Source organism: Stegastes partitus, unplaced genomic scaffold, assembly GCF_000690725.1.
Source record: "Stegastes partitus isolate 25-593 unplaced genomic scaffold, Stegastes_partitus-1.0.2 Scaffold1206, whole genome shotgun sequence".
NCBI lineage: Eukaryota > Metazoa > Chordata > Actinopteri > Pomacentridae > Stegastes > Stegastes partitus.
In genome coordinates, this window is record NW_007578937.1 from 48,463 (window position 1) to 76,263 (window position 27,801).

At 42.6% G+C, this 27,801-nt stretch overlaps 1 protein-coding gene across 1 annotated transcript; it reads right to left on the reverse strand.

Annotated features, from left to right (window-relative positions):
* Positions 1-33: 33 nt before the first annotated feature.
* On the reverse strand, positions 34-27,523 carry myo1f (myosin IF). The gene is made up of 29 exons (XM_008297288.1): positions 27,302-27,523; positions 27,049-27,200; positions 19,532-19,660; positions 16,619-16,708; positions 16,401-16,495; positions 16,156-16,243; positions 15,959-16,048; positions 14,176-14,307; positions 13,954-14,088; positions 12,527-12,659; positions 11,923-12,119; positions 11,709-11,789; positions 11,474-11,560; positions 11,221-11,307; positions 10,270-10,437; positions 9,832-9,917; positions 9,660-9,741; positions 9,450-9,556; positions 9,268-9,366; positions 8,999-9,143; positions 7,007-7,121; positions 6,756-6,925; positions 6,410-6,555; positions 4,430-4,576; positions 4,199-4,347; positions 3,975-4,037; positions 2,331-2,538; positions 1,162-1,322; positions 34-1,062 (listed from the first exon to the last, which is right to left on the reverse strand). Exons 2-29 carry the CDS (start codon positions 27,049-27,051, stop codon positions 986-988), a joined length of 3,270 nt encoding a protein of 1,089 aa, XP_008295510.1. The 5' UTR covers positions 27,052-27,200; positions 27,302-27,523; the 3' UTR covers positions 34-985.
* Positions 27,524-27,801: the final 278 nt, after the last annotated feature.

Below are 27,801 nucleotides of genomic sequence, written 5' to 3' on the forward strand. Positions count from 1 at the left end.
TTGACTTTGATAGTCTTAAAAAAATACAAGAACTGGAAAAAACAACTTTATTTTTCTTCTAGGTCATATACAAAATCACACATTGATTGACGGTGAGTAAATCATCATCATTATCAATCATTATTTTACAAAAATCAAATGCAAATTTGGCAGAAATACAAACATAAAATCATGTATTCACCCCTTTCTTTCAGTATGTTTTTAAAAAATGTTTCATTAACTTCAAAAATGTCTTATAACGTACTGATAGAGACCAGTGCACAGTCCTTGAGGTAAAAGTATGAAAATATATTTATTTTTGTTGTTATGGAGGTGAAAATACCCAGAAGCATTTCAGTAAAAATCAACAAATAGAAAAAAAAAAAAAAACTGAAATCAAAATATTGCTCTGCTCAAAGACTTTGATTTTATCAGAAGCAAGTTTTTTTTTGCTGCAGAAATATGTTTTTAAATGTTTTTCAAATGTCACTACCTGGTCGTACTGATTTAATGAAGAATACTGAGCAGTACTGAGCAGTACCGTGTGGCGCTGGATGCTGATCTGGAGAAAAGCTTCAGGCAAATAGAAACACCGTAGACACCAGGAAGCCGTGCAGTATTTTCAGGTCACTTTTCTGTAACTTTAGCTTTAAGTCACATTCAGCGAAGAAGCGACTCACAGAAAGGTGTTGTGGGAAAGTCAAAGATCTTCTTGCAGCGTCTGACACAACAACAGAGACGAAACCTGAGCAGCTCTTTGCAGTTTTGTTCTAACAACCATGACAGGCAGGTGTCCCGTGCTCTGTTCATGCTTCACGCTGCCAGACAAGTTAGTTGTGTATCAAATGTCAGCAAATGTCCACCTTTAAACAGCAACGTTTCCATTATGGCCGAAGATCTACGATGCAACGACTCCCAGGCAGGTCCTTTTGCAAACAGCATGTGCTGCTTTACACGTATTACACATATTTCTCAAATAACACAAAACAGGCTGGTCAAGTCCTCATCAAATCTTTTCCACATAGTTACCCGGGAAGAGACCTTCCCTTCCTTGGATCCTGCCCGTCCACCAGCCCGATGAATCTGCAGAGAGACGCACAGACAGTGAATCATTTCTAACCCACCACCGTTATCAGATGTTTTTGATTCAGTCTCTATTTTTTCTTTCTTTTATCCACACACCTTCTTTGACGAGGTCGAACACGTCATTGACGTCGAAGCTGATCTCGTCCGTGTCCTGGCCCACGTACTGGTACAAGGCCCGGCAGCGGGGCCCCTGAGGGCGAGCCTGAGGTTTAGGAGCAGGAGGAGGTCGCTGGTTGATGCTCCTTCTCCTCTGCTTCCTGTGACCAAAGAGACACAAATGATAGAAGGATGAAGGAGATGCTGAACTCTTGAAGCTTCTTGGAGCCTAAATGGCCAGAAAACAGAGTTAATCCACAGACAGCAGGTTTGTGGGTTTATAGCAGATCTCTTTTAATACTGTAAGACATTTGTATTAAGGCAAATTACCAAAACCCCAAACTTGGATTAAACTTCACCATGGACCTGCTTGTCACATGGCAGCAGAGATTAAAGGTAAAGTTGGTAGAAAGATGCATTAGAGAGAGTTTGGCTGGTTATAATAGACGCAGTGATGTTCTAAAAAAAATCCAGTTTCTCGTACGCACATCAACCTTCAATGACAGACTGCATTAAGTTCCGATTGTATTCAGTATCCTTTAAACAAACTGCTTGTCAGAATTACAAACAGCCTCCTCCCACACATCTCTGACATCAAAACTGGGGTTTTTCCACCTGTAGCTTTCAGAAACTGACAATTCAATATTAATGTCCCCGTCGTGCACAGACTGGTAATGTGTGCAGAGGTGAGGACGCTAGCAGGCTTTTCTCTCACGCTCTCTTTCCTCTTTATTCACACAACTCTACGCTACATGTACGCACAGTCGTGTGTAAAAACAAGTTAAGGGGAGAGTGTTTAAATGTGTGCCCTGGTTTTTAAGCCCCCATTTGTTCAGTCTCATCCCTCTCTGTAATGTTTCTGACCCACCTCTGAGTGTGATGTGCGTTACAAACTTGTTTGTTTTACATATATATCCCTGAAGCTAGTGGAGCAGCACTTGGCCAGGTGGCGTTCAGGCCTTCAGTTCACTTATAAACAGGTTTTTCTGTCCCACTGTGTCATTCAGCCATTTGTTTGGACTCTGGGAGCTCTGAGCCTCACCTTGACAAGCCCTGAGCTCAATAAACCTGTATGCAGCCATTTTACTGACTAATCTGATCCGCCCACACGCGCCTTCTTGCTGTTTTATTTTTTTATTATATATAACTGAAAAGGTGGCGTCTCTTACCCTGACATGCCCTGGTCAGGCACATTCAGGAAGTCCAAGTTCGACTGGTTGTACTGGTTGTTTGCTGGGGGCCGGGGGGCTCTCTGGGAACCCAGTTTGGGCAGGGCGGCGCTGGGCGGCCGGCCCTGCTTGTGTGGGGCGGAATATGTGATCTCTGACTGCTGGTTGTGAGGGCCTCTGGAAAACTTGGCTGCTCCGTTCTGGTGCGCTGAGGAGAGAACGCAGAGCAAAATAAGGACAAACGATACGGTGACGGAGGTACGAGCTGTAAATGTCCATGAGGTTCAGTACTGGTTGTGACTCACATGACCTCCGTCAGTGTTATATTACATTACTGTGTATACAACATCTTTTTATTGTAGCTGTTTTTTTTTTTTTTTTACAGTTTAACACACTGCAGGATAGTTGAAGCTGCAACAAGACGTCACTGTGTGTAAGAAGATCACATGCTTTGTGTTTACAACCTTGATCTTTGAAGAAACCAGCGAAAGGTATCGAATAAATGCAGATGTGTAAAAAGAAGAACATTTGAAATATAGAAGAGTAAAATTTAAAATAGAATAAAGTGCAGCTACTGCAACGATTTACAAATAAGTCCTTTAATATAGAGCTAGTAAATGTATTTCATAGTTTGCATTAGTGGGAATGATTGATCCAGTTGTGGACAAAGGCTTACAAAAACCTTAATTGTAGTCTGATTTAGCCATTCCTTTACCACTTTTGATGTGTGTTTGGGGCATCAAACGTCCCCACAGCATGATACTGCCACCCCCATGCTGACGGTAGGTATCGTGTTTTGGGGGTTAAAGGCCTCAACTTCTCTCCTCCAAACATATTTCTGGTCTTCAGAAGTTTGTCCATGTGATCAGCAGCAAACTTCAGCTTGAAGGTGCTGCTTCTGGAGGAACATCCTCTCAGCTCATGGACGTGACCGTGGACACTGACAGCTGGGCTCCAGCAGCTTCTTATTCATTGCAGACCTGCTTTTAGGTGATTCTTGGTGGACTCTTGACCATCCTGACCAGCTGTCTCTCAGCAGGAGGTGGTAGTTGGTGTTTTTTCCTGATCGTGGCAGCGACACAACTGAACTATACACTTTACATTTACAAACAGCTGTGTGCAGAGGACACTTTAAGATCTGAAGCAGCTTTGAAATAGCCCCAAGTGACTTTCTTAACTTGTTCGAGTCGATGATTTGCTTTTTCAGATCTTTGCTGAGCTTCTCAGGCTTTCCCCTTGTAGTGTTTGTGACTGAGTGTAATACGTGCATCATGCGGGTCATATTTAAACCGGCTCAGAGGAGGCAGGAGCTGTAGTCAATCAGCGAGAAGTTAAGAGGCCATGCTGCTACGAAGACAGTTTGCTGACTACAGCTTTCTACATCAGCAACACTGATCATTAAAGTGTATGCATATTTCTGACCCAGCAGATTTTGTCCTATTTCCAGAAGACTTATAATAAATCCATGAATGCAGGATTGTTTTTGGTGACAAAGATGTGTGTGTTTCAATCATTCCATCGTAGAAAATCAAGAGCAGCAGGAGTCACTGGAAACTCCAGACTGCCATGCTTTACATGGTCTTTACATGTGTGTGTAAACTTTTGTTCACGACTGTAGATAGAACTGAACAAGTAGTGGCCTACCTCTGCTGGCGACATGATTTCTTCCTCCGCCACGAGACTGTGGAGCAGACTTCCTCGTTGGCTCTGAAATAAACGTACATTTACAACATCAGGACTCCATCCTTCTTCACTTCTTCTTTGCTATTTATGGATTCTTGTCTCCTTATCTTTGTACTTTTGTGTTTAACATTTTCTTTGCCTTGCTATTCCTTATTTCAAGGTGGTCATTATTTCTTTGAACCTACTTGAGGACTTGGGGAGACCGTCCCCTACTGTGATGGAGAGGGTCTTCCCTCCAGGTTTGAGCTGAGCCAGGTCCCCTTGGCCTCTCTGGAACACCACCACCCTGGAGCCTCCTCCACCCCAGCCCTCCTTCTTCACTCTGAACTCCAGTCTGAGCGCACAGACAGCGTGTTAGTGGTCAGTGTGTGTGTGTGTATGCTTCCTTACACCAATAAGCTTGTATGCTCTGTTACCTGTCAGTGAAGGAGATTGTCAGTTTTCTCTTGGTCACTTCCTCGTAGCGTTTAGAGAGCAAACTGAGGAACTCTGTCTTAAAGTTGGACTCCAGCAGACTGTCATACTGCGCCTCGTGCAGGATGAAGAAATCGTCCTGTCTCGTACTGAAGAACAAAAAAAAACAACTGTTAAGAGCTTCTGACCCGAGATTAAAAAAAGAAAAGGGAAGTGGGACTTGTAGCTGAAACACTGAAAGAAGTTCAAGTTGACAAAACAGTTCTGAAAAAAGTTCGACTTAAGGTCCTTAAAGACAGTGGAAGACATATTTAGTGTGAAAGTGTGAAAATACTCTATTACTATGCACACTGTGATAAAGGACTTTAAAACACAGCCAAATCCTAACAGTAGTGTTCTGTTATTCCAAAATACAGTTAAAAACTATAAAATCTGCCATTTTTTGGAGCCTCAAACAAGAATGACAGGCAGGCCACTGTAAATACTGACAGTCTGACGTGAACAAAAAATGTTAACACAAGACAATAAATTAGACAAAAAGGCCACAAAATGAGAAAAAATGACACAAATGACACAAAAATTTAGGAAAAATGACAAAAACGAGACCCAAAACAACTGAAAGGAAACAAAACAGACCCAAAGAAACATGAAATAACAAAGACGAGACGCAAAATGATAGAAACAACACACGACAAGACACAGAATAAGACATAAGACAACAGATTGGAGACAAAATTGTCAAAAAGAGACAGGAAACAACATAAAGCAGACACAAAATAAGAATAAAAGGCACAAATGACACATAGAATGAGAAAAAATGACAAACAATAGACACAAAATTAGGAAAAATGACACAAACAAGACCCAAAACGACAGAAAGGAAACAAAACAGACCCAAAGAAATATGAAATAACAAAGACGAGACACAAAATAAAACATAAGACAACACAAAATTGTCGAAAAGAGACAGGAAACAACATAAAGCAGACACAAAATTATAATAATGACACACAAAACGACACAAGGAAGCAACATGAGGCCACTTTGCATCAAACACGTGAGAACATACATCTGAAAGCATTTATTTTGCTGAAATTTTTTACATTTGAATGTTTTATAATGAATGATAATCTGACATTGAATTATCGATGTGTCAGCTTTTACTGCTGTATTTGCTCCACGTTTTAACCACCCAGTAGGGTTACACAGTCTAGTCCAGTGACTTCAGCCTGCAAAAGGTCACAATGTAAACCTGCAGAGGCTGTGAGGTGACTGATGGGGTAAGAAACAGGAAACACAATATTTGCCCCCTTTAACGTCTAACTGTTGTTAAAAAAAGAAACTATGTGAGATATTCAGAGTCTCTTTGGCTGAACTGTGAACAACCCATACGTATCTGAAGTGCGACAAAGGGCCTGAGCAGACGACGATGATAAGAGATCAAAAACAAACAGGCTGAGAATGAGCGGCTTAATTTTTAACAGTTTGGGAGGTAATAATAAGCAAGTAATAATGGCAGCAATAGCTTTTGCTCAGGTTATGACGGTTGTAGGTGCTTATCGTGGTAACAGCAGCGGTGATCATTAATCATGCATCATGCTTTCAGTGTGTCGTACTCGTTTATATCTACCACAAGAACTCATTTAAGAAAGCACTCTAGTCTCAGGGTTTGGTTCAATTACTTTTCTAGATAGTTGTGAAAAAGAGTGAAATAAAAACGTCTAAATGAAGCATTTTTCACCTCAATCATTTCGTGGTTTTGGAACTGGCCCTAAAAATGTCAGATTTTAGCCGGTAAAGCGACACAAAGAAGGTCAGATTCTGTGAATTCTCAGTTCTGTAGAATCTGTCCATTTTCTATATTTACTCCCCCCCTCCTGCACCAGATGCTTCGCACACAGCGGTTAATGACAGACTCAGTAGCGTGCGACTTCTTGCATTTTTCACCACAACATCAACCACACATGACACGAGAAACCGACCTCAGAGAGACGCCGCTGATGCTCGCGAACTCCAGCTTTCGTTTCAGCACCTCCTTTATCTGCCCTTTCTCAGGTCCCTTCTTCACCTTCTCTCGACCGATCAGATAGATGCCTTTGGGGGTCAAGATCAGATCTCTCTTGATAGACTGGGTTGTGGGGGGGAAAGAAAGACAGCAGAAAGGAGAAGCAGTGTGGTGTGAAGTCTTAGTCATCACTGTTTAAAAGGGGCATGAATGTGTCATCTCACAACTATGACATCACTGTCTTATTGATCCATAAACTAAACATAACCCTTTCCTTTATTCTTTAAAGGAAAAAACACACAACACTTCATGAAGCTCCTCACCTTGAACCTGCGGTCAAACTTGTTGACTGAATCGGCGAAGTCGACGCGCTCCCTCTTGGCGAGGAACTGTCGCAGCTCAGGCCTCTGCTCCAGGCCCAGATAATCTCCCACAAAGTTCCTGTTGATGCTGTTCTTCCTCCGCTCCTTGGAGTTGTACAGGATGTCCGAGGCTGGAGGGACAAACGTTTAGAATCAAAAATGTGCGTTTTGGCGGGAGCCGTGTGGAGGAATCTCTTGTTTGTGTAACTCACCCTCTTCCCTCATCTGCTCGTACTTCCTTCGGGCGATGTATCTTCTCCAGGACTTCTGAATGATCCTGGCAAACGTGTCGAACTTCCTCTCTCTCATCTCCTCCAGCAGAAACAGCTGAGGGGAAACACAGCATGGAGCACTTACACATCTTTTAAAGTGCTAAGCAGAGAGTTTCTTAATATATCGACACATTTTTTAAAATGACAAGCATCAAAAATAAGACTGGATCCCTGAGTTTTACAGTATTTTAATTGATAGCTTGTTATTGCTGATGTACTTGGTGCTGTCACGTTGGAGCTAATTTTACCAGCATTACTTAGGGGGATAACACGCTCCATCAGAACCGCTTGTCAGATTGTCAGATAATTTAGGAAACACCCTCATCAAACATTAATGCTGGATTAGCCAAGTGTGCCACAAGCTGCATGTTTTTTAACCCACATTATTCACAGCGCAGCCTTCTGGACTCATCGATGACAGTCTGGCTGAAGAATGAGGAAACAGTTTGCTCTTTTTAATCTTTACATCTATTTCTGTCCCTTTTCATGTGAACCGCTGTGTGCTCGATCCTCCACACTGAAATGATATCATCTCTACCCATTTTTTCTTTTGTCACCTCGCCTTTGAGCGTGGCTTTTCAGAACAGCTGAAGACTCTCGACATTTCAGATGTTGTTGGACAAAACAGCTTAGAGCGTACAGACAGGTAACAAACTAAAGGGAAAACCAACATAAAGTGGTTTAGTAGGATGTTGGGCCTCCAGTGCATCTTGGCATTGGTTCTGGCATTCCCTAGAACCCTACTGGTGGGATGCAGCATTAGTTTGACAAAATACAGTCCCTCATTTGGTGTTTAAATGATGGTTATGGAGTCCAAAACCTCCTACAGGTGTTTAGTTGGGTCGAGATCTGATGATTGTGAAGTCCATAGATTCACATCATTTCTATCATTCCTTTCAGTGACCCACTAGTGGACCCTATTGATGGGGTCATTGTCATCCTGGAAGAGACTGCAGCCATCAGGACAGAAATAGTTCATCATAGGATAAAGGTGGGCTGCAAGGTGGCTCAGTGGTTAGCAGCTAGAAGATCCCCGGTTCTCGTCCCGGTTAGAACGCCCGGGGTCTTTCTGTGTGGAGTCTCCATGTTCTCCCCGTGCAGTTCTCTCTGGGTTCTCCGGCTTCCTCCCACAGTCCAGAAACATGCTGAGGTTAATTATTCTGGTAGATTTATTGTAGCAACTGGACTTGCTGGAGTTCCTTGAAGACGTTCCACCTCTCATCCAAGAGGCTTCATCAGCTCTGACTGACTAGATGGGAGTTCCAGATACTGATATCCTGAAGGAGCCATTAACACCTGAGTTTCAACTGGACGTTTGTTGCTCCTCCCCCTCATTATGCATAACATAACTAGTCAGTCAGAACTGATGAAGCCTCTTGGATGAGAGGTGAAACGTCCTCAAGGAACTCAAGCAAGTCCAGTTGCTACGATTAAACTACGAGAACAACCGTGACCTGGATGACTGAGAATCTTCACAGACATGCTGAGGGTAACTGGTGATTCTAAAATGTCCGTAGGTGTGAATGTGAGTGTGCTTGGTTGTCTGTCTCTAAGTGTAGCCCTGTGATAGACTGGTTACCTGTCCAGGTGAACCTGCCTTCACCCTGAGTCAGCTGGGATAGACTCCAGCCCCCCAAGAGGACGAAGTGGTGTATATTTGCAGTGACTTTTTAATTTAAGGGAATATGGGAATACCCCAACAATGGCGGCAAAATACTTCCCTGAACCAGAAGTTCCCTTCACTGAAGGTGTCAAAGATTTTTCCTTCACTTTGTCACCTGTCTGTATATCCCGGCCTTCTTATCTCATATTTTATCATACTTTCTAAGCTCTTCAACTGTTAGATTAGTTACATGTCACCACTGGTAAACACAGACATAAAATAAAGCCTAGAGTGGACTACATGGAGAGAATACAGACAGAGTTCTGTACCGATTCTGGGTTCTTGACAAACACTTTGGTGCGTCCCATCTGGTACTGATCGTTGTCCATGTTGACGGATCGGAGGAGGTGAAGGACCCCCTGCTGCTCTGGACCCCTCCAGCACGGCCATGTCTCAGCTGTTAGGATGGCGTATCTGGATCATCCAGCACACACACAAACATCACTGTAAGGGTGTGTTTTTGAGCTGTGTTGTTCTTTTGAAGCAAACACACAGAAATGCTGGAGATGCGTATTCAGCTATGCATGATTACACTCACCTCATCATAAACTTGTTGAAGACGCGGCGATATGCAAACCCAGCCCTGCGTACTCGTATGTTTTCCCGCAGTCCCAGGTATTCAACCTGATGCCGAACTCTAAAAACAGATGGCATAAATCAAGAAGGGTTTCCTCAAAGAAGTTCTATCGTTTGCATACGTGTGAAGGTGAGCGTGCCGACCTGCTCTCCTCCCAGTCTTTGGGCCGTTTTGTCTCATTGGGTTTGATGCAGCGGATATAGTGAGGAGTGCACTTCATCAGCGTGTTCACCAGATCATTAGCTTGTCTCTGTTGGAAACACCAATGTGATTAATGTGCTGTCACAACCTCAAAACATCTTTCTTTCTTCTGCGTTAAGCGGTAGAGTCGAGGTTAGGAAACAGGCTCTGACCTTGATCTTGGAGCTGGCTGTGGTCGGCCTGCCTTTCTTGTCTGTGTTGAGGTTTTCAGGGAACAAGCTGCGGATGAAGTCACTACGGAGATATATTCACATAATGATTCAACTGGGCTGCTTTACAAAACATACCAGGAAGGAAACCATCAGACTGACGAAGGAGACTCACAATTCACTGCTTTGCATGAGCTCGATGAGGTCGGGGAAGAGCACGTCCCGGTTTCTCTCACAGAAGCCGTTGATATCGTATGACACCTGAGACAACACCAGACAATATAAGTGCTGTGGAGACGTTATCAACCAGACGGACGTCGTCAGTAAGTCAGGAACACCGTCAGGCTTTGCTGCACACTTCTGAGTTCAAATGTTGTTAATGGCAACCACAAGCAGGTCAGCATCATAGTTTTCCACAAATAAGTAATTTAATGTGATGTTTTGCTTCATAACATCAAACATTTTTTTAAAAAGCAATTGTTGCAGTGTTCCTAAAACTAAAACCTCAACACATCATCAAGACATGCAGGTATAAATACATACAACACATATCTGACGTAGTTGAAGGTCGGTGTTTCTGGTGGTTTCGTTTTGATTGATTTCAGGTTCCTACCTTCCCTGCATAGTGATGTATGACGAAGCCGGAGTTCCAGCTGTTGAAGTGTTCGTGCGTCCCCACGGCAGCCTGCAGCTTCTGCAGCAGCGTGCCGTCTGCGCCTTCTCCTTTGGCATGCATGGTGGCGCACACATCATCCAGCACGCTCATTATACCGGGAGGGTTCTGCAAGAAGGCGAGGGCTTTGTAAGCATGTTACTGGTATTTACTGGTGTTTCCTACGTATCTTGGAACAAACAAACTCTCCTAATGTAAATATACACCATAAGAAATCATTATTTGATGGTATGGAGCTGATAAAAGAACAAGACACCGACATTTTCTGAGTCAAGCAAGACAAATTTGAAGTCTCTTTGTCTAGCAAGATCACTCTAACCCTGTTCAGGACTTTCATGTTGCCATACGGAGAAGGTAAATGGTAAATGGCACTTATATAGTGCTTCTATCCAAAGCGCTTTACAATGTGTTTCTCATTCACCCATTCACGCACATTCATACACCAATGGTGACAGAGCTGCCATGCAAGGTGCTGCCTGCCATTGAGAGCAACTTTGGGTTCAGGGTCTTGCCCAAGGACACTTCGCCTGTGGAGGGGCGGGGGAATCGAACCGCCAACCTTACGACTGGAGGACAACCCTCTCTACACCCAGCCACCCAGGTCTTTTGGGGTCCATTGGACACCAAGAAAGAATATGTGCAAAATATTTGTTGGTATTCATTATAGACTTTTATATTATGTTAAATACATTTTCTGATAAGTTGACGTAGTTTTGGTTCCAAATGCATGACAAATGGGGTCAAAGCAGCAGCATCACCTCATACTACCGCTACGATTTGGACACATTAGGTGATTTTTACAGTTTTTTTTGGAAATACACACAAAACACACCCTAACTCGATCTGTGTGAACCTTGTATGCATTTATAAGATGATGCAGTTAAAGCTCACCAATTTATTTTCAATGAGGTCGCACACGATCTTGTTGTTGAAGTACTCGATGGGCGTCCACTTGATGCCCTCCTGAACGTACTCTTCCTGAGAGGAAATTAGGAGCAAATATTTCAAATGAAACTAATGCAAAATGGCTTCAGGACAAATATATTTAAAACATATTCAGACTGAAGAGAAGCTCATTCTTTCACTGTAGCAAACAGAGTCCCATTTCAACATTTCAACCGACATACAGAAACACACAAGCTACCTGCTCAGCCTTCAGCGTGAGTTCAATAAAGATCTGCTGCAGCTTCTCGTTGACAAAGTTGATACAAAACTGCTCAAAGCCATTTTTCTGCAGGAGAAAGCACAATGGAGTCAATGTGAGATTATTGCCACTATAAAACAAACCCTGCTGTGCCGCGCCGCGTGTAAAACGACCACTTGCCATTTTAGTGGCTGCCTATAAACGTTATGCATCCGTGAGCGATAAGAGGACCAACCTGGAATATCTCAAAGCCGTAAATGTCAAGAACACCGATGCTGAATTCCTCATATGGTTTCTGGATGGCTTTATTTATGGCCTGGAGAAGACAGAGGTGAGCTATAAAACACAGATGCATTGTGTACATACTGTATCTCAGGTAGATAAAAAGCGAATGGGTCGTTTTATGCAGTCTGCTTTTATTGCAGCTGCGTATTGTGCAGCGTGACTACCTCCACCAGGTAGTCAAAGAGGCGTGCGTAGAGGGCTTTGGCCAGGGCGTCTCTGGTGTAGGTGGCCTGCTCCTGGTTCAGCGTGACGTTGATGGACTCGGACTTCCCTCCCCACTTCGAATCCATCTTCCTGCTGGTCAGCTTGTCCTGCAGGCGGTTGGGGTCGATGCCCAGCAGATAGGCCGGGAAGGCGAGCACTGGGGCAAATAAAAGCAAGGTTGTTTTGTTCATAATTACATTCATCGTGACAACAATAGGCTGGTAATGAAGATTCTGACATGTTTGCGTTGAAGCGTGCAGAATGAATGAAAGTGTGTGTTTCCACTGTAAATGAAAGAAATAAATTGAAAAACACTAGACAGCGGTTGGGGAACGGCACAACCGCCACCCTGGATGTAAACACCAATTATCTGCTGGGGAGGGAATCCCTCGGCAGCAAACACAGGAGAAGGTAAACAAGATAGTAATGATGTGTGCAGATTCTATCAATTAGCTGGGCGTCTGCCAGGGGACTGGCTTTGTCGTGGTGTTGCTCTAATTTGCTCGTATTCCTGAGGGGCTCAATGGAAAAGGGGTTGGATTCGCCTAATTGTGTTTGACTCACAGTCTGTGCTCTCCACCTGCCCGTAGTTGCCCGCCTCTATGAAGCTGATGTTTCCCAGGTGGAGGATGCCTGCGATGATCTGCAGCACCTGAGTCTGGATGTCGCTCGGGATGCCGATCACCTGCATGGCTTCCTGGAGGCCAAACAGAGACGAAGCAGAGCGAGAAGCAGACGGTTTGTGACAGATCAGACAGCAAACATGGAGGTGAAAATATTTTACTGCCAGATAGAGGTTGAGCGATTATTAGCCTGGATGATTATCAGATCTGATTTTCAACATTTTTCTGATCATCATGACTGTTCTTTTTGTTCACTCTGTGTGTCGATCATCACTCACAGCTCCATCGTACATGTCAAATAATAATAATGCATCAACGCTGAAGAATAAATGGTAAAAAGCTCTCTTTGAAAGAAACCTGTAAAACATATAGAAACGCAGGCTGTTCATCAAGGTTTGTGTGGGATTTGGTGATAAATTCGAAATTAAGACACCAGGATTTTAACTTTTACTGCAAATGTGTAATTGTTTGCATATTTGTTTTTGGTCTTCTTGATTACCAACAACTCAAATTAGCCCAGAAAAAAAACACTGATTCCTGCTGTCAAATTAGATTTTTAAAAACATTTTCCAATATTTTTACTTCTTCTTTCGAGGAATTTTATTTAATTTTAATAAAATCACCAAGTTTTCTATTTTCTAGGATCTTGGGGAGAATATATTAACTACTATTTTTAATTAGTTTTCTTTTTTTTTTGTTTTGTTAATTTTATTTTTTATTTTTTTTAAATTTAGTTTCACAGCCCCTAAAGTGATTTTGTGACATTTAAAAAAAAAAAAAAAAAACTTTTTTTTTAACTAAAAATTTTTTTTTCATCCCTTTTACACTAAGTTTTATGCCGTTTTTCATTATAATGTATGAGGGAATGCGGTAGGCAAGATTTAAGAAGCTCAGAATATGTACTACAATTAAAAAAAACTCTTTGTGAGGCCAGTTGACTTCCAGCCCTGTAAGCTCCCCTGTCTAAATAAACACATGCACCAAGGCCTCCTCAGGCTCGTTGTGTTAACAGAGTTGGTCAAAGACGAGTTTCCTCTTAAACATGGTATCAGCTGACTCCTGAATTAGTTTGTGTTTAGAATACAGCACTTATTTTCAAAGCACAGGACACTTGTGGTTGCCACTGTGTTCACTTTGTGGCCTCTTTATTCTACACAACCTCGTAATCTTGTGACCATCAGCGGTTCCATCAGAGTGATGATTCCCTGCCAAACTTGTCAGATCGCTTCCTTAGAATATTTGTTTGCAGCCAAAAGCGGTTACATCCAGGCCCCCCCGGCAGGTTATTCATGCTTTTCCTGTCATGGGGCGCCATAAAATCAAGATAAGTCAGAGCACACATCTACTGTTAGGTCCTACAGTCTGTACCATGGTTTCTTGGAAGTCTTTGCTGTCGTTGGTTCCATCCACCTTGTACGTCCCAGACTGGTTGAGGTAGTAGTAGTAGTCTGGGGTCATGATGCCCAGGGCCTCCTTCTGCTGAGCGTTGGCGCCCTCTATCAACTGGAAGACAACAGCGCAGGTACAGGAGAAGTTAGGCATCATGTGGCCTCCTCCACTGATCTGTGACTGTGTTCATCTGCCTCTGACCTGATAGTAAATGTGGAAGTTCCTCTCGCTCTCATTCTGGCTCACCACCCTCGACTTCTCCAGCAGGAAGTTTGAAATTTTACCACCGTCCGGCTCTCCTCCTCTGCTGAACTGAATCTCAAAGTATTTCCCCTGGCAGATGTAAAATCAAAGTCAACACTCAGGTGCTGTGAGCAGGTAAATCTGTCAACCTGGTCAACACAGCGGACGCACGGTGACGGACGCTGAGCAGAAGTGAAAGAAGAGAGAATCAAAAAGCTCTCGGTGTTAAAACAATGCAGCAACGTCCATGTTTGCTGCATCTATAGGAGCTGCATGCACCTTCTGACAGGAAATTTTATAGTCATGTCACGATGCCTTGAGCGGAGGCTGCACATGTGCACACTGATGTGGTTAAAAGGTGTGAAATTAGAGCATCAGGACCCCACTGATGAGAAATGAAGGGGTGAGGGCTGTTTGTCTGCAGCAAACCCACACAACAACTGAAACAAGGCTTTGTGGTGCATCCTCACACTGCAGCTCATTACTAACCGATTTCTGAGTAAATAGTTGATAAACACTGATGGACTTCCTGTTGATCTTTGTATCTTCATCTCATTGGAACATGACAAATACTGTTAGTCTCCATTCATAGACCTAAAACATTCAGGATGGTTCAGCAATCAACACGTCCTCATGAGTCTACAGCTGAGCTAGAAGTTCTGCCAGGCTCTGCTTTGAGCTAAACGCTAACATCTGCACGACAATATGTTGATGTATAGCATGAATACTGTTTATAATGTTCACCATCTTAGTTCAGGAAGTTAATAAATTAGCATTTTCTTCTTAAAAAAGTTAATTAAACCAATTAATCAATGATCAAAACAGTTGGCGACTAATCAAATAGCTGATAACTGATTAAGTCGTTGCTGCAGCTCTAATATGGCTGCCTAGATACATGCATCAACAATCCACATTCAGCTGAAAACAACAAACGTCAACCTCATGACTGTGCTTGAGGTTCAGATCAGAGCTGAGCCATCAGGAATCAGCCTCTTTGAACCATCACTGTGTGTGCAGATTGCCTGTATGGAAACCCTTTGCCATGTCTGGTAATGCTGCTAGCATCTCTAAAAATCAAGAAAATTAAAAAGTTATGCATCCAAAATTCTGTGATGAGCTCCAGTTTAAAGCTCCAGCCAGGTTTTGTTTTGTTAAATCCTCTTTATGGAATATAAATGCAGTAATATAACTGAGAATGTTTCCTAAAGTCCTGCTCCAGTCGTTGATTTAACCGCTACAAGCTCATCTCATTGTGTCAAAGTTACACAAGTTCACATTTTTATTAACTGAAGCGATCCTTTCCTGCTTAAAATGGCTGCTTAGATGTCACCCGACTCTGTTGCTTCCTCTACATCTATGAAGTCCGTGCTTCTTTCTCCATTCACTCCTCCCTACTTGCTTTGGCTCGAGCACACCAGCTCACCCACAACTCTGCTCAAACACTGTTAAACTAGTCTACAGCATGGAAAGCTTAAATATGGTTTAATTAAGCCGTACGTGTTCAAACTTCAAACAAACTATGAAGAAGAACGATGACACAGAAAGACCTGACCTACATGTTGACACGACTGATTCCTGAAGTTTATTAATTATGAAACCTCGAAAGCTTGACTCTGAGTTTTTGAAAAGGTCATCAGTACAATGCAGTTTCAGGATGGAAATGATCAGCCGTGGCGTCGACTGTTTGTTTTGCTACACAGACAGAACCCAGAGGACGGGTTAATGCAAAGATGACACTTACAAAACGACTAGAGTTGTTGTTGCGGACGGTCTTGGCGTTACCGAAGGCCTCCAGCAGAGGATTGGACTGTAGGATGATGTCTTTAACGTGCTGCAACACACGACGACACAGTGTGAGACGCACAGATACCTACGCAGCACACTGCAGGAAGTTTAAAAGGTGTTTTGAGTCATTTTGTGGCTGCATCCTGTTTCTACCTGAACTTTTGATCCACCTCCAGATACTTTAGAAATGTAACCCATGATGTATTTGGCCGCCACCGTCTTCCCAGCGCCGCTCTCACCGCTACCACAACACACCGTGAAAAACAGAACACAGCACCCGTATTACTCCACAACACACATCAGCAAATCACACCGGACAGCCAGAAACCACACGGAGGACACCGGTGGTAGATCAGGTAACAGCATCAGAGAACAGATGTGAGGACTGTGGTACACACCTGATGATGACACACTGGTTCTCTCCCTCGATCATCATGTTTCTGTACATGTTGTCGGTCAGAGCGTAGATGTGAGGAGGGTTTTCATATTGGGCCTGCAGGGAGGGAAACAACAGTTCAAGTTAATAAAGCACAACGCAGCAGGAACAACAACTGGGCCACACACACACCACAAGTTTGCATAACTTGGTGAGAAACTCTTGAAGAACTGTACTCACAGCTCCTTGGTAGAGTTCAATCTCTCTGTCAGTGAAGTAAGGCATCTGTTTGAAGGGGTTGACTGATATGAGCACAGGGCCGATGTACGTCTGAGCAGCGACGTTAAGGAAGTAATGTGTCGTATGTTTTCACTGAAGCCTGATGTTTGGGTCAGCGGATTAGTCAGCAACCATTTTTTGACTATAAAAGAATAACATCAGCATTACAAGAAGTCTTGATAAAGCTCTAATGTCAGCAGAAATTAAAATATTACATGTTGGACATTTCCATCCATCCATCCATCATCTATACACCACTTAATCCTCACCAGGGTCACGGGGGGCGGAGCCTATCCCAGCTGACTCAGGGTGAAGGCAGGTTCACCTGGACAGGTAACCGGTCTATGTTGGACGTTTCTGTACTGCAATTACTTCAGCTGATTTATACACTAAAGCTGTCTGTGAACCGCTTTGCAGTGCTGTGTTGAAGTGCCACAATCTAAACGATCCGCTGTAAAACAGGTTTGAATCTTTTGTTATCCTTCTTCTGTTTACTTTTATTTCACAAATGGATAATTGTCTCTGAATTTAAATTTCAGTTGTTCACATCAGTGTTGTTGCTTTACAGTTAGATATTTGAACAAAAGATAAAAATAAATCAGTATTTCAGGGATTTATTTCTGTGTTTTGTCGTACTTGTGGTTGGACTGTACCACCTGGGGGAGTCCATAACCAGCCATGGACCCAGTAGCGCATTATGCGTAGCACCATCCAATCATTTATTGGCGACCCTGTTTTGGAGACGAATGTAAATATGTAAGTAAATATTACTCATAGATTGGAGGGACTGGGTCTGTGGCAGGCTGCAGACCACAGACTGTACCTGAAAGACAGACCAAGTGCCACTGATTGGTTTGTGGACAAATGTTTCGAAACCGCAATTTTACAATTTGGTCGTCACCATTTTGGTCTTTTGAAGCCGGACGTATCAGAGTAAACAGTGGATCTCACTGGAGAACCAAAAGGCCAATTCTTTCTGAAATAACAGCAACCTGTCATTCACAGGGTATTTAACCCTGAAGCGTACCCTGCCTTATCGTGTATTTCACTCTAAACAGGGGCATAATTTACAAAATGCACACTGTTCTGTATTGAACGAGACTTCATGGTAGCAACTGAGATTATAAACTCATAAGAAAAATGTCTGCTGAGGTAACAAATGAAGTGAGAAACAAGGTCAGTGTCTGATAGACTTCTGTACAATCTGACTTCTATGTGTAGCCAGAGGAGTCGCCCCCTGCTGGCTGTTAGACAGAATGCATGTTTAAGACACAACCACGCGAGCTTCACTTTTCAAACTCGTCATTACTTTTATATACAGTCTAAGCTGTAGACTGCCCCTGGCACTATTGGTACAGTCCAACTACCAGCACAAAACCCAGAAATCTAAACTTGATTAAATTATTCTAATGACTTACTCCATATTTTAGAACTCAAATGCTTCAGCAATAACTCAGCTACGAACGACTAAGAATTTAACTCAGAGATAACGATCGACTTGTGAAATAAACCTAGAAAATGGGTGACAAAAGATTCAAACCCACTTTTCATTTGATTTATTTTGATGGTTGAACAATGAAAGCGTCACATGAACGCTGACGTCTGTGTTCGCTGTCGAGGCAGCTGACAGAGTAAAACAATGATTCTGCAACTTTCCCTTTTTAACACAACTCTCATCAATATCAGAACGGAGCTGGAGCATGATGCCAGCTTTTGTTGTGCAATAAAGTCAAGCCCGCACAAAAAAAAACAAAAACAAAAACCAACCTCTGGCAGTAATTCAGCTTTGGCCAATTTATAGCGTGACAAGCTTTTGTATCACTTTATAAAGTCAGTAACCCTAACCAGGGAAATATGGTTTCCTGAGTGTAAATATTTCAGCCTATCTTTAGCGCAAACATACAAGCAAAACATAAAGTCTACAGTCAATCTAGCAGCTCTGAAAAGTTGTACTGAGCACCGAGCACCATCCACACCGACAGTGTTACCGTGGTAATATTTAGCACCGCGTTTGTCACGTTAACCTCCCACTTTGCGACAAACACTAAACACAGCTGAGGCTCGAGAGACTGTCGCTAGTTTTTCAGGTATTCAGGACAAATTTAAATGGAATGAAGTCAGAAGATCCTCAACACCACGGTGATGGACCGACACCTCACACTGACCTGTGTTACAGCTGTGGCCGTTATAGAGATCAAACAGTCCACATACTTCCTGATTATGAAGGAACTCCAGGCCAATCACGCAGACGATTAAAACCAACCAGACCAACCATTTACTTAGTTATCATTTGCTTTAGTAGGTAATGAAGCCAGTGATTAAGTTTCCCTTGTGATCATAGTTTTAGTTGAGGTGATGTCAGCTGCTCGTGTTTAATGTGAATGTTGTTTTTGGTTTTATTGGGCTCTAAATAAGGGCATGATGCTCAGCTGTGCTTCAAGAAGACGGAAGCGAGCTGTTGAGTCACACGGTGAATGCAGAAGAGGAAGAGTGAATTTCTTGTATTTATGACCATATATGCCTGTTTTATTTGTGTGTCTGTATGTGTGTGTGTGTGGATGCATGTTTCTATAGAAGCCTGTCTCACAGAGACTAATCAGGCCTGGAAGGATGAACGTCCCACACTGAACTTAAACTGAGGATGAACCGTCCTCTGATTGCTTCACTGTCGAGTGACTGTGTGGGACCAAACGAGGGCAGGCGTGAGAACAGCATCTGATGACGCTCATGCTATTGACACATCACGGCTAAGCTTGCGGTCACAGAGTTAATTTCATCTCCTGCACATCTCAAAAGCACTTTAGCTTCAGTAGCTGCTATCACGTAAGCTACTCGGCCACAGTTTGAAGTAATAACCGGCAGCTTGCAGGATACGAAGATGTAGTCGTCCATGTATCTCTTCTTGAGGTTGTCCACGATGGCGTCCTCGGTGATCTTGGACAGCAGGACCATGTCGTCCACGCCGCTCTGTTTGACATTCTGACTCTGCCAGTGGTACTTTGCCTGAATCACACAAGTGAGGAAAGATGCACAGAAATTGGACACGTGGTTAAGATTTTACTCAACATTGGAATGCTATAAGTAATTTTAAGGGGGATTCCAAAAATGTTTTACGAAAGCTGGGTTTTTTCATCCCAGTGAGTACCAGAAACTGTCCGCGGCTCGGTTTGAAAGCTTCCTGATCTTAGAAGATAATCCTAACTGTAAAGTGTTTGTTTTTGGTGAGAAAGAAAGAAAGAAAGATTTTTTTGTTTTTTTGTTGTTGTTTTTAAATGAAGATAAAATTTTCTTACATTTACAAGAAGTTAAAACAACCAATCACCAAAAAAAAAATCTATAAAACAATACAAAAATAAATTGGATAATCATATCTACAAAAGTGATTTCCAGGCCCTTCGAGAAAAAAGTTTACCTTCGGAAACCCACACCTGTTGACAAGAATCCAAACAAACAAACAAACAAAAAAACAAAGAAGAAAGAAGACGGAAGGATAAATGTGCTGTCGGTACCTAATAAAGCAGGAGAGCAGAGACGACATGTTTGGCATCAGTACAGACGTTTTCGAGAACATAACCCACTGTGGTTGCCGTTACAGGAAGCTGGGGCTGGTTGCCAGGCAACTGGTCACAGATGAGGTGAGCTCATTTTCTAACTTGGTCATTTTAGAGAAGCATCTTTAAATGCACCTCAGCCTGTAGAGTACCTGCTGATAAATGAAACGTGACAACACAACAGGCACTGCTTCAGCTTCAGCAGCGTCGCTGTGTCCACTTGTCGCAATCAAGCGGTCGTCCTCCTAATCGGACTGATCAGGTTTCTGGTTTGGACTTATGTTGTCACCTCCTTACAGCAGCCAGAGGTGAACTCATCTCCTGTATTTTGGTGTCTCCTTAAAGAAGCCAGTGTGTTTGATGTGTGAAGTCTGACGGGCCTTGTTGTTGGCAGAGTGGTTGGGCTGTGGTCTGAGCCATCGACCTACATTCACTGCTTCGTAGGTGGAAGCTCACAGGTACGTTTGACGAGCCGAGTGTCAGACGTCACCAGAGAGGGAAAGAAAATCAGACCTGCAAGGTTATAAAGGAAGTCGACGGAAATAACCATCTGTTAAATATAGCCGTTGTTAGCATCGTAGCCATCCAACAGTGACAAAAACCATCATTACTGTCACTAAAGTCACCTACAATCCAAGACAAAGTTATTTTTCTTATTTTCTAATTCACTTGTTGTCTTGACTTTGGTAAATCAATTCAAAATCTCTACGTAAAGAATTTTATTTTTGGAGTTACTAGAAAAAAGAATCAAAAAGTTTAAAAGTCTGCGGCTGTTCCATCGGTACAGACTCCAGCTGTGCAGCCAGACTTTGTAAAAAATAAAATAAAATAAAATAAAAAATTCCACTGAAGTCCCTGAAGTTACTGGAGATGCAAAACGTTTCAGACCAGGGTTTAGGCAATGTGAACAAAAAAGATGCAAGATATGAGGAATGTGACGAGACCAGAGGAACCGTCTTAGGTTCAGTGTCATGTTCAGAGCTGCTGGGCTCAACACATGCATACGTAGCACACAGGACATGTGATGAAAGGTGTCATGCAGGTAGAATTTCTGTCTAAAATTAAATATCCTCAAAGGGAAATTCAGACGGAAGTCACAATGTTAAATCTAATTAAAACCCAATCAAGTCCAGCAAAGTCCATGTAAAGGCAGCTTTACATCAGTTTTCACTCTGTCTGGACTAAATTGAAGCTCCAGTTGCAGGACTTTTACATTTAAATAAACGTTATGTTCAAGCCCCTGTCAAACAAAGTCCACACGACAGGGATTTAGCAAATCAGCGCCAAGTAAGTCTTTGTATTTTCCAGTATAGTGGAGCTTTAACGAGGCGTCTGTGGTTCCTCTGCTGGTACATCGTTAGCAACGTTAGCTGAAAAGGGGAGCGGCTGTACTGATCGACTTAAAGCAGGCTACGTACAAACCTACAACGTGTCCAAGAAAAGTTTCTAATGCTCCTGATAAAAAGGAAAACACGCATCCAGGGGAAATATTACAGTTCGACTGACAGCGAAACAAGTCAACAGTGTTTGTGTAATTGCTCTCACCGCCAGCGAGGGGAGACAAAAGCTCCCTGCTGCATGTTTAAAGGTTAAATCTGAGATATTTCTAACAACAAATCTGTTGAACAGACCCAAACAAAGTGTCTGAGATCTACTCTCAACACTGTCTGAGCTCCTGACACTATCTGCAGCGCTCAGCTCAGCCAGCAGGGGGCGACTCCTCCGGTTGAAAACAGAAGTCATGTTGTATAGAAGTCTATGACAAAGTGATCCTACTGCTCACTTGATTTGCTATCTGGGGAAACATTTTCTTTATGAGTTTATGGTCATGGTCGCTACCTTTACGTCTCTTTGAATAGAACATGAAGCTCATTTTGTAAATTATAGTTGAGTTTAGAGTAAAATCAGTGCTGAAGCAGGGCCTGACTACCTTGTCATGGACAGATTGTGTGCTCAGATTTTCAGTCAGATTAACGCCTCGCTCATTCCGCCTGCTTTCAAAAGGCCAAGATAGTGACGGCTACATTTGGAGCTTCAGAACATTTGTCCATAAACCTTTGGGCGGCTTCATCCTCGATTTCTTTTACAAACCGTCTGAGATCCAAATAAACTACAGATTCTAACCGAAGCCAGACTGATTGTAATAAGAGAACCTGTGTCGCTGTACCAATGTTTCAGCAGGATCAGTTTGTGGTTTTTGGCCTTTTCAGTGGACTTGCTTAAACACGACAGCAAGACAAACACAGACGATGACTGGATGCATCCTTTAATACGAACACATCACGCAGGTTTTTACATCTTGTTGGACAGCGGCTCTTGTTTTTAGAGAGTCCTCTGGAATTTTTAACTTCTTAACACTCACCAGCCTTCTTATTTTAAAAAAAAAACTAAAGCTTGGAGCATTTAGTTTGATAAAAACAGTCAAACACGATGATTCAACGAGCTTGTAGACGACTGAAAAAAAGCCCCGTTTTGCTGCGTGCGCACTCTGAATTTAAAGTGAGGAACTGCTGCTGCTGTTTCTGTTGCTGTGGTGTGGGTATCTCAAAACGCTTTACAACACTGACTCACGAAGCTTTGTGCTTTCAAATGATGTATAAATGGAACCGACGCCACCAAAAATACACCAGCAGAATTTGAAGGGGTCACTCACGTTCAGACGAGCGAGCTACAGGATTTTTGCTGCTTCTTGCTCTTCAGCTCCACATGAAGATGAATCACTTTGTCAAAAGCTGAACGTTGCAATAACTGTGGAGGATTTTTAGGAATGACAAGACAGAAAGCAGCACCGGTGTAACACCCACTGCTGCATCATTTTACTATACAAACAGCTGGAAACTGAATGTTTCATCACATTTGCTGTCTGTCTGAACAGGATGTGATTGTTGGACCTGATGTTGTCTCATCTGATCATATTGTAGACATAAACACAGAGGAGTCAACAGAATATGAGTAAAACTAGTTTTTAACTACTTTTGTAAACTCAGTGATTGTTCCTGCTCTACGGACTGTGAAAAATGACTTTCAGCTGGTCTTCTACCTCAAAAACTTTCTTTAATTCTTTACCAAACTTTCTTTACACACTTACATGTCTGTAATAAGTGGTGTATATGAGCCCTTTAACTAGTTTGAGAACAAAATATTTCATATGTAAGACATTTTTTTTCTTTTATTACTGGAGGAACTTTCAATAAGGTAAAAACATGATTAGACTCTGACTATGACTATGAACAGACTATGATTCGAGGAATTTACATTTTTTCCCTCGATGACATTTAGTTTGTGAAGCTCACACAGCACACTTCAACCATTCAACAACATATTTCACCAGAAAAAAAATTCACTGACGTCACTGCGACCAGTTTTCATTGAGAAACACTTTCAGCTCGTTACACACAGAACGGTTACTGGAGACACTTTGCTGTCGAGTTCAAAATGTCTGATGACTTATGAACCGCATTTAAAATGCCAGTCACTGCTGTCACACTGTGGTTTTGTTAGACGTCACAATACGTGATATTTCAAAACTTTGCTGCATCAAAATGAAACTTTTTCAGCAGTTCATCAGACGCTGCTTTGATTCTTTTAATGTCAAATGTAAGCGGGGCAACAATATGCCGCTGATTCTTAAGATGATTATTCTGAGCTGCTGTCACACATGGAACCGATATGGAGTGAAAACAGGGACAAAAAGTGACATTTATCTGCAGTTTGAGGGTCTCCACTTCTGAATCTACCTGTTTAGATGAATTTAGGCGACTGTGGCTACATGCTGCGAGTTCATGGATAGTGCCCGTGATTGTCGATGTGTGGAGATCTCTGTGAGAGTGAGGAAGTGCTGCAGTCCACTTCCCCCTCTCACCTCACTGCTGCCTCTTGTGAAACCCACTAAACTTTGTACATGCTACCGGTCCTCTTCCTGCAGCTGCCTGTTGCTCACTTTTTTACACCCAGATCACACACAAAAAAACTCCCCACAGCTCGACATGTTCACTTTAAATCCAAGGTGATGCTTTTAGCTTGTTTTGGCACCAACACAGAGACTTCAGTCACTTTCTCGTTTTGCATCCACTGCACATGCATGTTTTTCTTGCTTTCATCAGTCCAAATGTGTGTTTTTTATCTAAGATGTGATCACAAATCAGAGCACACAGCCGTGCAATGAGTTTGTTCTGCTAGATTCAATGAAAAACTTGTCCTGAAAAAAAAGGAAGCTCCCTCTGTTGCTGCTATTGTTGCTGCTGCTGCTGTGAAGGAGAAGAATTTCCCCAAAGACATGGTCTGTTAAGAGATGCTATCACTTCTCTTATGAAAGGAAAAATGCTTTATTTATCCCAGAAGGGAAATTCAATTATTTNCAGACTGATTGTAATAAGAGAACCTGTGTCGCTGTACCAATGTTTCAGCAGGATCAGTTTGTGGTTTTTGGCCTTTTCAGTGGACTTGCTTAAACATGACAGCAAGACAAACACAGACGATGACTGGATGCATCCTTTAATACGAACACATCACGCAGGTTTTTACATCTTGTTGGACAGCGGCTCTTGTTTTTAGAGAGTCCTCTGGAATTTTTAACTTCTTAACACTCACCAGCCTTCTTATTTTAAAAAAAAAACTAAAGCTTGGAGCATTTAGTTTGATAAAAACAGTCAAACACGATGATTCAACGAGCTTGTAGACGACTGAAAAAAAGCCCCGTTTTGCTGCGTGCGCACTCTGAATTTAAAGTGAGGAACTGCTGCTGCTGCTGTTTCTGTTGCTGTGGTGTGGGTATCTCAAAACGCTTTACAACACTGACTCACGAAGCTTTGTGCTTTCAAATGATGTATAAATGGAACCGACGCCACCAAAAATACACCAGCAGAATTTGAAGGGGTCACTCACGTTCAGACGAGCGAGCTACAGGATTTTTGCTGCTTCTTGCTCTTCAGCTCCACATGAAGATGAATCACTTTGTCAAAAGCTGAACGTTGCAATAACTGTGGAGGATTTTTAGGAATGACAAGACAGAAAGCAGCACCGGTGTAACACCCACTGCTGCATCATTTTACTATACAAACAGCTGGAAACTGAATGTTTCATCACATTTGCTGTCTGTCTGAACAGGATGTGATTGTTGGACCTGATGTTGTCTCACCTGATCATATTGTCGGCATAAACACAGAGGAGTCAACAGAATATGAGTAAAACTAGTTTTTAACTACTTTTGTAAACTCAGTGATTGTTCCTGCTCTACGGATTGTGAAAAATGACTTTCAGCTGGTCTTCTACCTCAATAACTTTCTTTACACACTTACATGTCTGTAATAAGTGGTGTATATGTGTCCCTTAATTAGTTTGAGAACAAAATATTACATATGTAAGACTTTTTTTTTTTTTATTACTGGAGGAACTTTTAATAAGGTAAAAACATGATTAGACTCTGACGATGACTATGACTATGAACAGACTATGATTCGAGGAATTTACATTTTTTCCCTCGATGACATTTAGTTTGTGAAGCTCACTCAACACACTTCAACCATTCAACAACATATTTTACTAGAAAAAAAATTCACTGACGTCACTGCGACCAGTTTTCATTGAGAAACACTTTCAGCTCGTTACACACAGAACGGTTACTGGAGACACTTTGCTGTCGAGTTCAAAATGTCTGATGACTTATGAACCGCATTTAAAATGCCAGTCACTGCTGTCACGCTGTGGTTTTGTTAGACGTCACAATACGTGATATTTCAAAACTTTGCTGCATCAAAATGAAACTTTTTCAGCAGTTCATCAGACGCTGCTTTGATTCTTTTAATGTCAAATGTAAGCGGGGCAACAATATGCCGCTGATTCTTAAGATGATTATTCTGAGCTGCTGTCACACATGGAACCGATATGGAGTGAAAACAGGGACAAAAAGTGACATTTATCTGCAGTTTGAGGGTCTCCACTTCTGAATCTACCTGTTTAGATGAATTTAGGCGACTGTGGCTACATGCTGCGAGTTCATGGATAGTGCCCGTGATTGTCGATGTGTGGAGATCTCTGTGAGAGTGAGGAAGTGCTGCAGTCCACTTCCCCCTCTCACCTCACTGCTGCCTCTTGTGAAACCCACTAAACTTTGTACATGCTACCGGTCCTCTTCCTGCAGCTGCCTGTTGCTCACTTTTTTACACCCAGATCGCACTAAAAAAAAACTCCCCACAGCTCGACATGTTCACTTTAAATCCAAGGTGATGCTTTTAGCTTGTTTTGGCACCAACACAGAGACTTCAGTCACTTTCTCGTTTTGCATCCACTGCACATGCATGTTTTTCTTGCTTTCATCAGTCCAAATGTGTGTTTTTTATCTAAGATGTGATCACAAATCAGAGCACACAGCCGTGCAATGAGTTTGTTCTGCTAGATTCAATGAAAAACTTGTCCTGAAAAAAAAGGAAGCTCCCTCTGTTGCTGCTATTGTTGCTGCTGCTGCTGTGAAGGAGAAGAATTTCCCCAAAGACATGGTCTGTTAAGAGATGCTATCACTTCTCTTATGAAAGGAAAAATGCTTTATTTATCCCAGAAGGGAAATTCAATTATTTATAAATTATCATAAAATATAAATTATCAAGTCAAAACTGACTTTACAGGATGAAATGCTATTATTTCAGCTTGTAAAAAGGGAACAGCTGACATGAAATCAAGTTCATCATGAGCTGGTGTCACTTTTGCAGCTAGAAAAACTGTCTTTTATGGCAGCAAAGCATCAAGATCCAAATTTCTAAAGCTTTCAAGGAAGCAGGCAGCAGAAACCCCAAAGTGTCAGTGAGCACGGATGCTGTTGAGATGAATGAAGGTGTGGTACCGTACCATGGTTCCTGCGGGCCTCTCCTCCTCCTCCTCCTCCTTCGCTGTCCGGACAGTGTGTGTGTCGGTGTGTGTCCAGGTAGAATCCACAGGTCGACCTCCTCAGACTGCAGCCATCGCAGCTCAGCGGGACCCTCAGAGCCGACAGCAGCAACCTACACGGCATCCAGGGCGAGATTCAAAACCTACTTCCTTATCCTGTCACAGACCCAGTGTGTGAAACAAGAACTGCTGTGACACACTGATGCACACTCACCACACAGATATCGAGCTGCTACTTCTGTATTTCCCTCATGTTCATCAGACGGAGGATGAAGGAGGGAACCAATGACAGGCTTTGTTATCAGCAGGCATCTAAGGTTAACAGCACAATTAGTCAATCCAATTCATCGGTCGCACGGCAGAGTGTCGATGGCAACGCCGACCGCAAGGGGATAATTATCTTCAATCTGTTGCCAAATGATGGTGTTTCAGTTGTGCGCTGCCGGCTCCACCCAGGCTGCGGTTGCTTCACCTCGTGTTTGTGTTGCTCTTTCCAACGCCCATAATAACTGATGGGTTCAGGCACAGTTTACAGGCGCGTGTGCGTCTCAGTGTGTGTGGAGGTGTCAAACTGCACGGCTCTGGCTGTTTACCAGCTGGTCTCATGCATTCACAGGCAGCTTTAGAAACTTTTGGTTTGGGTGGGAAGTTCTCTTCTTCCTGCATCACAGCTCGACTCTATTTGCAGCCACCTGGCGACCACGTCTTGTTTTA

What these genes read in the sequence shown, in the direction of transcription:
- myo1f (XM_008297288.1), bottom strand. An exon ending in ACATGGACGACTACATCTTC is followed by an intron (nt 16,709 to 19,531) that starts GTATCCTGCAAG and finishes GTCGCTGCTCAG; the next exon opens with ACGTACATCGGCCCTGTGCT. An exon ending in GAGGTGGATCAAAAGTTCAG is followed by an intron (nt 16,049 to 16,155) that starts GTAGAAACAGGA and finishes CGTGTGTTGCAG; the next exon opens with CACGTTAAAGACATCATCCT.